The 14,331-nt window shown below is 42.4% G+C and overlaps 1 protein-coding gene across 17 annotated transcripts in view; it reads left to right on the top strand.

The window, feature by feature from the left end:
- Dock7 (dedicator of cytokinesis 7) overlaps positions 1-14,331 on the top strand; it is a 205,216-nt gene that overhangs the window by 178,078 nt on the left and 12,807 nt on the right. For 11 of the 17 annotated variants that reach the window (XR_011368959.1, XR_011368960.1, XR_011368961.1 and 8 more), the window contains 5 exons: positions 390-533; positions 3,444-3,550; positions 7,843-8,010; positions 11,736-12,006; positions 14,004-14,095. Coding sequence is in view for 6 of the 17 variants with exons in the window: in XM_070008950.1 (XP_069865051.1) it covers positions 390-533; positions 3,444-3,550; positions 7,843-8,010; positions 11,736-11,778 (462 nt within the window). In the remaining 11 variants the exon portion in view is untranslated. Of the gene's footprint in view, positions 1-389; positions 534-3,443; positions 3,551-7,842; positions 8,011-11,735; positions 12,175-14,003; positions 14,096-14,331 lie in introns of those variants that run through there. The other 6 variants (XM_070008950.1, XM_070008951.1, XM_070008952.1 and 3 more) reach the window with 1 other exon arrangement.

Below are 14,331 nucleotides of genomic sequence, written 5' to 3' on the forward strand. Positions count from 1 at the left end.
TGTTTTTGCTGGACCCAGATTTTAACTCAGAACCTTTCATTTGCTTAGCTTGCTTGTTTGCCTGGCTTACTACCACTTGAGCCATGCCTCCAGCATGACATTTTGCTGGCTAATTGGATAAGAGTTCACAGACTTTTCTTTCTGGGCTGGCTTTGAACCTAGAACCTCTGAATCCTGAGTAGCCAAGGCTTATAAGCATGTGCCACTGGCACACAATTTCAGTTCATGCTTTAAAAGGTGTTTATTGGTTTTTGTTTTTTATTAATTCAGGGATAGAGTTTGGAATTTTATTGTTGTATTAAAGCTTTCAGTTTGCTGATTTTATTATTTAAAGTTCATTAAATAGGTTTCAAACAGTATACTGACCTAATAGTTGATGTTTTACTCAGATAATCTTAACACCAATTGAAGTTGCTATTGAGGATATGCAGAAAAAGACACAGGAGTTGGCATTCGCAACACATCAGGATCCAGCTGACCCCAAGATGCTTCAGATGGTACTTCAGGGATCTGTTGGTACCACTGTAAACCAGGTTAGTACTTTTGTTAGCATTGTGTAGTTTTAATTACAAATTGGACTTGGAATAATTTTAATACTGTTTTTTACAAAATGACAGATTCTTGCTATATCAAGTGTAAAGGGCATGTATTAGAAGTGGTAAGAGGGCTGGGAATGTGGCTTAGGGATAGAGTGCTTGCCTAGCATTCATGAAGCCCTGGGTTCGATTCCTCAGTACCACATGCACAGAAAAGGCCAGAAGTGGTGCTGTGGCTCAAGTAGTAGAGTGCTACCTTTGAACAAAAGAAGCTGAGGGGCAGTGCCCAGGCCTAGAGTTCAAGCCCCACGACCAACAAAAAAAAATGTTAAAAATTTTTGTGAGGTGGAAAGGGATGGTTGGGGAAAACTAAAGGAGGAGGTAATAATGCTCCATAGGAAATGGACTCATTTCCTTGCCCATGTAACCATAACCCCTCTATACAGTATCTTTATAATTTAAAAATATATATATTTTTTAAAGTGGTAACAAAGAGCCGGGCGCCAGTGGCTCACTCCTGTAATCCTAGCTACTCAGGAAGCTGAGATCTGAGGATCACAGTTCAAAGCCAGCCCAGGCAGGAAAGTCCATGAGACTCTGATCTCCAATAAACTACTAGAAAATCAAAAGTGGCGCTGTGGCTCAAGTGGTAGAGAGCTCACCTTAAGATGAAGAGCGCAGGGACAGTGCCCAAGCCCAGAGTTGAAGCCCCACAACAGATTTTAAAAAAAAAAAGTGGTAACAAAGACACTGAATTTGTTTTTAATTGTTATTATAAAGGTGATGTACAAAGAGGTTACAATTACATAAATCAGGTAAAGAGTACATTTCTTTTTGGGCAGTGTCATCCTTTCCCTTCCTCTCTCCCAGTTTTTCCACTCCAGTCCTTATTCACAAGTTGTACATTTCATTTTCAACATTGAATCTAGTGGATATTGAAGCTTAAAACAGGGAAAATTAAAAATGATTTCGTATAATCTCAGTTAAGATTTTCACACCTGCTTCTCTGCTGTCTATATTTTTCTACCTATCTACCTATTCTTAGATGAAGAATTATGTAATTTAAAATGGTCACCTGTGTGTGTGTGTGTGTGTGTGTACATGTGTGTGTATGTGTGCATGCACACAAGCATAAAGGAGGTTGTTAGTACTGGGACTTAACTGAGAGTCAAGGCTCTCTTCCTTATCTAGTGGTAGATTAGCATTCCACTACTTAGCCACTTACAGTTTTTTGCTGGAAAAAGCCAGGTGTTGGTGGTTCACACCTGTAATCCTAGCTACTCAGGAAGCTGAGATCTGGGGATTGCAGTTTGAAGCTAGTCTGGGCAGGAAAATCTGTGAGACTTTCATCTCCAATTAACCATCTAAAAACCAGAAGTGGAGCTGTGGCTCAGAAAGTGGTAGAGGACTAACTTTGAGCACAGAAGCTTCAGGGACAATACCCAAGCCCTCAGCTAGCGCCCCACAACTTAAAAAAAAAAATAGGAAGATTGATATTCAGAGCTGTGGGTTTACTACATGTGAACCTATTACTTCCTTCGCTCTTTTTTCCTTTCTCTTTCTCCTTTTTCTTTTTTCTCTTTCTCTCTTTTTCTTCTTTCTTCCTTTTTTTTCTTTTGCAATATTGGGGTTTAAACTCAGGGCCTCACAGTTTACTACTGAGCCATACCTCCAGCCTCCCTATTCACTAGTTATTTTTGAGATAGGGTCCTGCCTCCTTACATGTCTGAACTATGATCTTACTGTTTTTTTAGGTTTGGGGATTTTTTTGTGTGTGTGTTGATACTAGGGCTTGAACTCAGGGCTTGGGTGCTATCCTTAGTGTTTTTCTTCAAGGCTAGTGCTGTACCACTTGAGCCATAGCTCTAATTTTGGCTTTTAGTGGTTAATTAGAGATAAGAGTCTCATGGACTTTCCTACCCAGGCTGTCTTTGAACTGCAGTCCTCAGAGCTCAGCCTCCTCAATAACTTGGATTGCAGAAATGAACCCCCAGCTTCTGGTAGCTTATACTTTAATCTTCACAAAATGTACATGGTTTTGTAGTTTTACTTCCCAATAATATAACTCATAAAAGATTACTGGGGCTAGGAATGTGGCTTCGTGGTAGAGTGCTTGTCTAGCATGCATGAAGCCCTGGATTCTATTCCTTAGTACCACATAAACAGAAAAGGCTGGCAGTGGTGCTGTGGCTCAAGTGGTAGAGTGCTAGCTTTGAGCAAAAGAAGCTGAGTTCAAGCCTCAGGACTAGCAAAAAAAAAAAAGATTATCATCTTGTTGGTTGTCAGTGGCTCATGCTTGTAATCCTAGCTCTAAGGATCATGGTTCAATGCCAGCTCAAACAGGAAAGTCTATGAGACTTCTAGTTAACCATTAAAAAGCTGGAAGTAAAGGTATGGCTCAAAGTGGTAGATCATCAGCTTTGAACAAAAAGAGCTCAGGAACAGCACTTCAGGACTCATGACCTACAAAAAAAAAAAAAAAAAAAAGCAAGCCTAGGGCTGGGAATGTGGCTTAGTGGCAGAGTGCTTGCCTAGCATGCATGAAGCCCTGGGTTTAATTCCTCAGTACCACATAAACAGAAAAAGCCAGAAGTGGTACTGTGTCTCAAGTGGTAGAGTGCTAGCCTTGAGCAAAAGAAGCTCAGGGATAGTGTCCAGGCACTGAGTTCAAGCCCCAGAAATGGCAAAAAAAAAAAAAAAAAAAGCAAGTCTAATTGTAGCAGGCAAAAATGTAGCTGTATGATTGGGAAAACCTGAAACAGAGTCTTATCTCTGAAGAGGTGTTGGCATAGCCATACATATAGGCAGTAAGCTTAAATGAGGGTATCTTAGTGCTACAATCATTGGATAAATTGTCTGTGTGACTTTACAGAAGCAAAAATACTCTTGTTTTTATTATGTTTTTAGGGACCTCTGGAAGTTGCCCAAGTTTTCCTCTCGGATATACCCAGTGACCCGAAGCTCTTTAGACACCATAATAAGCTGAGACTCTGTTTTAAAGACTTCACTAAAAGGTAATCAAGATCTCCTGAATAGAGCTCATCAAATTTAGAACATCTACTACCACTGTATAAGGGTTTTAAGGAACTATTGAATAGAGAAAATATAAGAACATGAGTCGTCGGGCTGGGAAGGTGGCTCAGTGGTTAGAGCACTTGCCTCACATGCATGAGGCCCTAGGTTCGATTCCTCAGCACCACATAAGCAGAAAAAAAAAAGCCGGAAGGGGTGCTGTGGCTCAAGTGGTAGAGAGCTAGCCTTGAGCTGAAAAGCTGAGGGACAGCGCCTAGGCCCAGAGTTCGGGCCCCACAACCAGACCCAACAAAAAAAAAAGAAGAAAAAAAGAACGTGAGTCGTGAGTCACGAGAAATGAGCTATGTGTAATTGACTCTTCTTGCCAGACACCAGTAGCTCACACCTGTTTCCTGTAATCCTAATTACTCAACAGGCTGAGATGTGAGGACAAAGATTCATAGCCACCTGGGCAAAAAGTGTGAGACTTTTCTCCACTTTTCTCCACTGAATGGAGGTATGGCACAGGTGGAAGAGTGAGCCATTATCAAAAAAATAAGCAAGGCACCAGTGGCTCACCCCTGTAATCCTTGCTACTCAGGAAGCTATGAACTGAGGATTAAGGTTCTAAGCCATCCCTGGCAGGAAAATCCATAAGACTCTTCTCTCCAGTTAACCAACATAAGCCCAAAGTAGACCTGTGGCTCATGTGGTGGTAGAGCACTAGCCTTCAGCAAAAAGCTCAGAGACATTGGCCAGGCCCTGAGTTCAAGCCCAAGGGCTGGCACACAGAAACAAAAGGGGGGAAAAATAAGGAAAAACAAAGCAAAAGCATGAGGCCCTGAGTTCAAGTTCTACTACTGACACTTAAACTCACATTTTTGAGCTTACTCAGTTTGCTTGCTCAGCTGGTGCCTACCAATTAGCCCTCATTTTTGCTGGTTATTTGGAGATGGAGTCTAATGAAATTTTTTGCCTGGGTGACTTTAAACCATGATCCTATAGACTGCAGTGTCCTAAGATGCTAAGACTACAAAAGTATAAGCTACTAGTCCTCCGCTTGGGAAAGCTTTTTTATTTTATTTTATTTTTTTTACTTGAAATTACTATTAGACTTTAATATAAAAGCTACTACTTTTAAAGAATTTTCAAGGGGCTTGGGAAGGTGGCTCAGTGGTAGAGCGCTTGCCTGGCATGCATGAGGCCCTGAGTTCGATTCCTCAGCACCACATAAGCAAAAAGAAAAAAGCCAGAAGTGGCGCTGTGGCTCAAGTGGTAGAGTGCTAGCCTTGAGCTGAAGAGCTGTGGGACGGCACCCAGGCCCAGAGTTCAGGCCCCATGACTGGACCAAAAAAAAAAAAAAAGAATTTTCAAAATGTGAATTTCTGATTCCCTTCCCTTTAAAAACTATAAGCAGGAACTTGGAAGCAAGAAATGTTAGATCCTGACCTTATTAATATATGTCACTTCAGTGACCTTCAGTTGTTTGGGTTTTTTTGTTCGTTTGTTTTTTTTTTTTAATGTTTTTTTACCATAAAAATACTGTACAGAGGGGTTACAGTTACATGAGCAAGGTAATGAGTATATTTCTTATCAAACATTGTTGCCTCCTCCTTTGTTTTTCCCCTACCATCCCTTCCTTCCCACCTCAACTACACTCCCCCCCGCCAGTTGTTTTTTTAACTATAACATAACTTCTCATAGATAGGTTATGCAAGTTGGCTTTGGGGGGGAGGTTTGTTTGTTTTTGGTTTTTTGCCAGTCCTAGGGGTGGAACTCAGGGCCTGGGCACTGTCCCTGAACTGCATTTGCTCAAGGCTAGCACTCTACCACTTGAGCCACAGTGCCACTTCCAGCTTTTTCTGTTTATATGGTACTGAGGAATCGAACCCAGGGCTTCACGCATGCTAGGCAAGCACTAGGCCACATTCCCAGCCCCAGGTTGTGCAAATTAAATGAAGAAATACATAGGGACATCAGAGTCTCTCCATAACTGCCAGTTTCAGTGATTTCTTAGCAGACTCAGTTGCACTGTGACTGAGTGAGCTGCAGAGGGCATTGTGATGGAGTCTGGAGAAAACTGTAGTTTCCAAAGGGCCTGCAAGCATTGAGTCAGCAGTGTGTGCTTCATTCCTCTAGCAATGATGTGTGACTGATCTAATGTGAAGCCAGCCCGAGAAGACAAGTCCAAGAGACTCTTATTTCCAATTGACCTCAAAAAGCTGGAAGTAAAGCTATGGCTAAAGTGGTAGATTCTTAAGCAAAAAAGCTAAGAGCAGCACCCAGGCCCTGAGTTCAACAAGACCAAAAAAAGTAGATATGGGCCCAGTGACCTACCTCTTCCAACCAAGTCCTCCTAATAGTTTATTCAGTAGGAACTTATCAGTACTGGTGGTTATACTTGTAATCCTAGCAACTGAAGAGGCTGAGATCTGAAGATCCAGGTTCAAAGCCAGCCCAAGCAAGAAAGTCTGAGATTTATCAACAGTGAATGTCCAAAAAGCTGTTAGAAAAGCTGTGGTTCAAGTGATGAATGCTAACCTTGAGCAAAAAAGCTGAAGGGCCGGGCTCTGGTGGCTCACGCCTATAATCCTAGCTACTCAGGTGGCTGAGATCTGAGGATCGCAGTTCAACACCAGCCCGGGCAGGAGAGACTGTGAGACTCCTATCTCCAATAAACCACCAGAAAACCGAAAGTGGCGCTGTAGCTCAAGTGGTAGAGCACTCGCCTTGAACTAAAGAGCTGAGGGACAGTGCCCAGGCCCAGAGTTCAAGCCCCACGACCGACCAAAAAAAAAAAAAAAGCTGAAGGGCCGGGCTCTGGTGGCTCACGCCTGTAATCCTAGCTACTCAGGAGGCTAAGATCTGAAGATTGCAGTTCAAAGCCAGCCAGGGCAGGAAAGTCTGTGAGACTCTTATCTCCAATAAACCACTAGAAAACTGGAAAGTGGCGCTGTGGCTCAAGCAGTAGAGTGTTCGCCTTGAGCTGAAGAGACCAAGGACAGTGGCCAAGCCCAGAGTTCAAGCCCCACGACGGACAAAAAAAAAAAAAAAAGCTGAGGGGGCCAGGCATCAGTGGCTCATACCTGTAATCCTAGCTATTCAGGAGGCTGGGATCCAAGGATCACAAAGAAAGTCCATGAGACTCTTATCTCCAATTAATCACCAGAAAAATGGAAGTGGCACTGTAGCTCAAAGTGGTAGTGCTAGCCTTGAGGGAAAAAAAAAAAGGTCAGGGACAACAACTAGGCCCAGAGTTCAAGCCCCAGGACCAGGAAAAAAAAAAAAAAAGCAGGGACCAGATTAATCTATTGATGAGATTATTAGCACCTTTAAAATCAGTTACCTTGGGCTGGGAAGGTGGCTCAGTGGTAGAGCGCTTGCCTTGCATGCTCGAGGCCCTGGGTTCAATTCCTCAGCACCACATAAGCAAAAAGAAAAAAGCCAGAAGTGGCGCTGTGGCTCAAGTGGTAGAGCGCTAGCCTTGAGCTGAAGAGCTGAGGGACAGCGCGCAGGCCCAGAGTTCAGGCCCCACGACCGGACCAAAAAATAAAATAAATTTAAAAAATAAAATAAAATCAGTCACCTTTCAGCAGCAACACTTGCTGGGGAGCAGGCTTTCAACACCTAAGTTTTTTGTTTTTTGTTTTTCTAGTCGTGGGGGTCTGAACTCTGGGCCTGGGCGCTGTCTCTCAGCTCTTCAGCTCAAGGCTAGTGCTCTACCACTTAAGCATAGTGCCACTTCCAGCTTTTTCTTAAGAACTTGTTTGGAGGTTCTAGCAGGGGAGCGCAGCTACTCATATACCCTTGACCGAAGACCAGTCCTCCTCTATCAGGGATGGTCGTCCTCTTCGACCGAGTGCGCAGCTTCGGGAGGGACGCACATGGAGCGGTGAGGGAGGAAGGGGACACCCACCTAGCCAGCCAGATCAGCCGAATCAACCCTGGGGTGACAGATGTCGCAGCCAGATCGCCCTCACATCCACTTCCGGCTTTTTCTGCCCGTGTGGTGCTGAGGAAATCAAACCCAGGGCCTCGTGCATTCGAGGCAAGCACTCTACCACTGAGCCGCCTTCCCAGCCCCTCAACACCTAAGTTTTAGGGACCATTTTTATGTCCAAACCATAATACTGTGTAAACCTAAGACAAATGAATATTGTATGTAACTTCCAGCTCAAAGACTGAATGTGCTCATCTTGCATGTTTGTATGTGTGTATTTGTGTGTGCATGTGCCATCCACTAAGTCACAAACTTATGCCAGAAAAAAAACTTGAACATACTTTTTCCCCCTAGGTGTGAGGATGCCTTAAGGAAAAATAAGAGCTTAATTGGACAAGATCAAAAGGAGTATCAAAGGGAACTAGAGAGAAACTATCATCGCCTCAAAGAGGCTCTACAGCCATTGATAAACAGAAAGATCCCTCAGTTGTACAAGGCAGTCTTGCCTGTCACCTGTCACAGGTATGCTTGTTTTCTTACTTTGGGGTTCTTCAGAAAAATGAAATCTGGGCAGGGTGATGTGACACATGCTTTTTATGTGAGCCATTCAAGGCAAAGACAGTTTGAGGTCAGCCCAGGCAAAAAGTTATTCATATGATCCTATCTCAATAAACAAGCTGAGTGTGGTGGGGCACGTCTGCTGTGATCGAGTTACTCAGGAGGCAGAAATAGGACGATTGAAGTCCAAGGCAAGCTCAGAAAGTGTGAAACCCTATCTGAAAAACTAACTAAAAGCTAAAGGACTTAAGTTCTGCCAAAATAGAAAAAGGAAAAGAAAATTGGTATTTTTTTTTATTATTTTTTATTGTGAAAATACTGTACAGAGGAGTTACAATTACATGGACAAGATAATGAGTACATTTCTTATCAAGCATTGTAGCCTCCTCCTTTGTTTCCCCTTCCCACCCCAGAAAATCAGTATTTTCTTACATAGTTTCATATTTTTTTGCGCCTCTTGAAAACCTAGTAAGTTCAATTACATTAATCCTTTTATCACCTACATATTTAATTAGAGGTATTTCAAGACTATTACCCCTTCAGTTTTTACTTCAGAAGTTTTGTTTTGTTTTTTGGGGGGGTCCAGTCGTGGGCCTGAACTCTGGGCCTGGGCACTGTCCCTCAGCTCTTCAGCTCAAGACTAGCGCTCTACCACTTGAGCCACAGCACCACTTCCAGCTTTTTTCTTTTTGTGTATGTGGTGCTGAGGAATCAAACCCAGGGCCTTAGGCATGCAAGGCAAGGGCTCTACCACTGAGCCACCTTCCCAGCCCCTTTTGTTTTGTTTTGTGGTCAGTGTGGGGCTTGAAAATTCAGGGCCTGGGTGCTGTCCCCTAAGCCCTTTTGCTCAAGGCTAATGCTCTACCACTTTGAGCCACAGTTTTCTGATGGTTCATTTGGAAATGAGTCTCATAGACTTTCTCACTCAGACTGGCTTCGAACCCGATCCTTAGATCTCAGTCTCCTAAATAGCTAGGATTACCAGCTCCCAGCTTTGCTTCAGCATTTTGAAAATAAAAATTTCTTATATTTGAATTTTTGAGGATTTACAAAATCTGGAATATTACTTTGTAGTAGACTTAAGTGCTTATACTGCCTGGCATAAGTGATCCTGTAGTCATAACTGCTCAAGAGACTGAGATCTGAGGATCTCAGTCCTAAGCCAGGAAAGTATGAGAGACTCTTGGGTCCTGTTAACCACAAAAAGACAGAAGTGGAACTATGGCTTAAGTGGTAGAATGCCATCCTTGAACAAAAAAGCTCAGGGATAGCACTCAGGCCCTGAATTCAAGCCCAAGGACTGGCAAGGGGAGTGGGAGGGGGAAGAAAGTGCTTAATAATATGTCACTGGTTATTTTCTAAAATAGTAACTTAAAATTTTCCATTTTAATTTCTAATATGGCAAATGCCAGTGTATAACCCACATAAAAGATACTGGAGTCGGGCTGGGAAGGTGGCTCAGTGGTAGAATGCTTGCCTTACATGCATGAGGCCCTGGGTTCGATTCCTCAGCACCACAGAAGCAGAAAAAGCCGGAATTGGTACTATGGCTCAAGTGGTAGAGCACTAGCATTGAGCTGAAGAGCTGAGGGACAGCGCCCAAGCCCAGAGTTCAGGCCCCGGGGCCAACAAAAAAAAACAAAAACAAAACAAAACAAAAAAACCTATACACATAATAGGGCTGGGAAGGTGGCTCAATGGTAGAGTGCTTGCCTCCCATGCATGAGGCCCTGGGTTCGATTCCTTAGCACCACATAAGCAAAAAAAAGCCAGAAGTGGTGCTGTGGCTCAAGTGGTAGAGCACTAGCCTTGAGCTGAAGAGCTGAGGGACAGTCCCCAGCCCCAGAGTTCAGGCCCCACGACCGACAAAAAAAAAAAAAGATACTAGATTCCTTAGTAATTTCTTTTTTCTTTCTTTCTTTCTTTTTTTTTTTTTTTTGTCAGTAGTAGGGCTTGAACTCTGGGCCTAGGTGCTCTTCAGCTCAAGGTGAACGCTCTACCACTTGAGCCACAGTGCCACTTCTGATTTTCTGGGAGTTAGAGATAAGAGCCTCGTGAACTTTCTGGCTGAGCTGGCTTTGAACCACAATCCTCAGATCTCAACCTCCTGAGTAGCTAGGATTATAGGCATGAGCCACTAGTGCCCAGCTGTCCTCAGTAATTTTTTTTTGGGGGGGGGTCCAGTCGTGGGGTCTGAACTCTGGGCCTGGGCACTGTCCCTCAGCTCTTCAGCTCAAGGCTAACGCTCTACCACTTGAGCCACAGCGCTACTTCCGGCTTTTTTTTTCTTTTGCTTATGTGTGCTGAGGAATTGAACCCAGGGCCTCATGCATGTAAGGCAAGCATTCAACCACTCAGTCACCTTCCCAGCCCATCCTCAGTAATTTCTAAGAATATAAAAAAAGATCAGAGATAAAGTCTGAGACTCACTAGTTTAAGACTTAAAGTTTATTATTTTTTTTAATACTATTTCTGGGGTTTGAACTCAGGACCTAGGTGCTGTGTCTGAGCATTTTTGCTCAAGTCTAGCACTCTACCACTTGAGCCACAGCTCCACTTCTGGCTTTTTTTTTTGTTGTCAGTCTTGGGGCCTGAATTCTGGGCCTGGGCGCTGTCCCTCAGCTCAAAGCTAGAACTCTACCACTTGAGCCACAGTGCCACTTCCGACTTTTTCTGCTTATGTGGTGCTGAGGAATCAAACCCAGGGTTTCATGCATGCAAGGCAAGCACACCACCACTGACCCCCCTTCCCGGCCCCACTTCTGGCTTTTTGGTGATTAATTTGCAGTGTCTTAGAAATTTCCTGTCCAGGCTGGCTTTGAATTTGAATCCTCAAACATCTGCCTTTTAATGCCCCAGATCTCCCCTTTATTATACCTTAAGACCTTATCTTTCCTTATATCTGCAGCACCTCTAGAGCAAATGAAGGATTTTGGCAAAATGTTGCTATTATATTCTTATGTGTATATATATATATATATATATATATATATATATATATATATACACACACATATATATATACACACAAAGTAGTTACTACAATATATTAATATATTATATATAAAGAAAGAAATTTATGGGCTGGGAAGGTGGCTCAGTGGCAGAGTGCTTGTCTTGCATGCATGAGGCCCTGGGTTCAATTGCTCAGCACCATATAAGCAGAAAAAGCTGGAAGTGGTGCTGTGGCTCAAGTGGTAGAGTGCTAGCCTTGAGCTTAAGAGTTGAGGGGAAGCTCCCAGGCCCAGAGTTCACGCCTCACAACCAGCAAAAAAAAAAAAAAATTGTTAGGAGGATGTAAGGCTGAGTATTGTGATGAAGTCAACTTGAAAGTTAGAGATTTATCTGGTAGAAAAAAAAGTATATAAAACAAAACAAGGTGTATGTAAAAAATTGTTTTTCACATTTTAAAAATTGTTTTCTCACCGGGCACCGGTGGCTCATGCCTGTAATCCTAGCTACTCAGGAGGCTGAGATCTGAGGTTCGCGGTTCAAAGCCAGCCCGGGCACGAAAGTCCGTTAGGCTCTTATCTCCAATAAATCACTAGAAAACCAGAAGTGGTGCTGTGGGTCAAGCGGTAGAGCGCTTGCCTTGAGCTGAGGGACAGTGCCCAGGCCCAGGGTTCAAGCCCGACGACCAACAAAAAAAAAAAAATGTTTTCTCATAACTATCTCTTATTTTTCCTCAGAGACTCCTTCAGCCGAATGAGCCTTCGAAAAATGGATCTTTAAATGCACTTGTTTTGTCCATTTGAAAAGAGCCATGTATTCAACATTTGAGTATAAAAATAAGATCTATTGAAACATCGGACTTGGATCTCAATTCTGGAAATAGCGTTCTCATTGAAAAATGCCAAAATAATTTCAAATGTAGATTGTTAAAGTTTGAGAACCATGGCTATGGTTTTTAACATTCTGGTAACATGCTATGTTTTTTAAAGACATTTTAATGACTCAAAGGTACATTATACATTTACCATTATTTATACCACAGCTAATGTTAAATTTATTTACTTTTACGTTCATATTTCTTAATTTATATTATCATTTATAGATTCATTTTGGAACCATTTTAAATGTAGTTATGTTTATTTTAAAGGTACTATTAAATGTGAATGTTTACACTAATTATGAGTGGTACTTGAATATTTTTTATTGTAAAAGATAGAGAATAACAAAGTTTCAAAACAAGTAAAATGACCAAGTCATTTTATAGATCCTAAAGAAGTGTCTCAGATGTTAATGGCCAGACAGATAACTAAAATATTAAAGCTGATTTGCTATTTATATGCCAAAAAATTTATAATTATAGAAATAACTGATAAAATATTTGCCTATAAAATAGCTAATACTAGTGACAGCAGTTGATTTTTAAGAACTGGCCTTAATGTGAACTTCATGCTGTCAGCAATGACTAGTTCTATTTCACTAGTATAATCCTAGCTACTCAGTGGGCTGAACTCTGAGGATCATGCTAAGTCAGTCCAGGCAGAAAAGCCCATCTGATTCTTTATCTCCAGTTAACCAGGAAAAAGCCAGAAGTGGAACTGTGTCTCAAAGGATAGAAGACTAGCTTTGAGCAAAAAAATTAGAGTACAAAGTCCTGAGTTCAAACCCCAGTACAGCCCTCCCCTCCCCAAAAAAATACCACAAAAAAAAGTACATTAGCAATCTGTTAAAAAGTTCAGTGGCGGGGCTGGAAAGGTGGCTTACTGGTAGAGTGCTTGCCTTGCATGCATGAGGTCCTGGGTTCAATTTCTCAGCACCACATAAGCAAAAAGAAAAATGCCGGAAGTGGCACTGTGGCTCAAGTGGTAGAGTGCTAGCCTTGAGCTGAAGAGCTGAGGGACAGTGCCCAGGCCTAGAGTTCAGGCCCCATGACCAGACCCCCAAAAAAAACCAAAGTTCAGTGGCTCACATGTGTAACCTTAGCTACACAGGAGGCTAAGATCTAAGGATCGCAGTTCAAAGCCAGCCCTGACAAGAAAGTCTGAGACCTTTCATCTCCAGGTAACCAGCAGAAAACCAGAAGTGGCACTGTGGCTGAAAGTCGTAGAATGCTAGCTTTGAGTGAAAAAGCTCACAGACAGTGCCCAGGCCCTGAGTTCAAGCCCCATGACCAAAAGGTGTCAGGGAAGGGAGAGCTATTTTACATTTACAGTGAAGGTAACACAGAACTAAAGTTTATTGATTTTAGTCTCAATTCAATGAAAAAGTCACTTTTGACACTTGGACAGATTTTACAGAATAAAGGCTAAGAGTAAAATTAATCAACATTAGCTTTGCATTGTAACTTTGTGGATTTTTAATCTTTTGTACAAAGTGACTTTGTTTATAAATACAATGCATCTTGATCCATTGTTCTCCCCTATTTCTTTCAACCTCACCCACACTTACAACTGTGTGTGAAAAGTGTAACATGTTACTTGGTACATTTTTCCAAAACAGTACACTTATTTTTTCCCCCATGTACTGTGGAGGTTTTATTTGCCAGTCGTGGGGTCTGAAATCAGGGCCTAGGTGCTGTCCCTCAGCTCAAGACTAGTGCTCTACCACTTGAGCCACAGCACTACTTCCAGTTTTTTGGTGGTTAATTGGAGATGTCTCATGACTTTCCTGCCCAGGCTGGCTTTGAACTGTGTTCCTCAGATCTCAGCCTCCTGAGTAGCTAGGATTACAGGTGTGAGCCACCAGTGCCCACCTCCTGAGGTTTTTAACTTAGGGTTTCAAGCTTGTTCAGCTGGTGTTCTACCACCTGAGCCACTCCTCCAGTGTTGCCTTTTGCTGGTTATTTTAGAAATGGGAGTCAGGATTTTTATGCCAGAGCTTGCTTCAAACTAGTTTCTCAGCTCGCAGCCTCCTGAGTGCTAAGAGCTTTTGTTGCCAATTTCTGGAAGTGTTTTGAACAGTTTTTAAATGTACAATAGCATTTTTAATACCATGCTTTTGTTCTACAGTTGATGTAGAAAACAAGAGTTTAAAAATGTCTACTTCTCAAGAGCACAGATGACGGTTGACAATTCCCCCTTCAAGCTTACTTCAGTAATGGGCAAGTATCTCAAATTCCTGCTATCTCATCAATTCAAATACCAAATGAGCCTATATTGTTTAAATAGGAGCTATCTGAGCTCAGGATAGCTGTTAGAGTTCAGTAACACAAGGCCCTAGATTTAATACCTAGCATTGAAAACTTCCTTGGAGAGTAAGGAAAGAGGAGTCAAGAATGGCAACTTGCCAGGCACAGTGGCTCATGCCTGTAATCCTAGCTACTCAGGTAGCTGAGAT

This window comes from Dipodomys merriami, unplaced genomic scaffold (assembly GCF_024711535.1).
Source record: "Dipodomys merriami isolate MVZ:Mamm:240054 unplaced genomic scaffold, mDipMer1.0.p SCAF_71, whole genome shotgun sequence".
In the NCBI taxonomy this organism is placed as follows: domain Eukaryota; kingdom Metazoa; phylum Chordata; class Mammalia; order Rodentia; family Heteromyidae; genus Dipodomys; species Dipodomys merriami.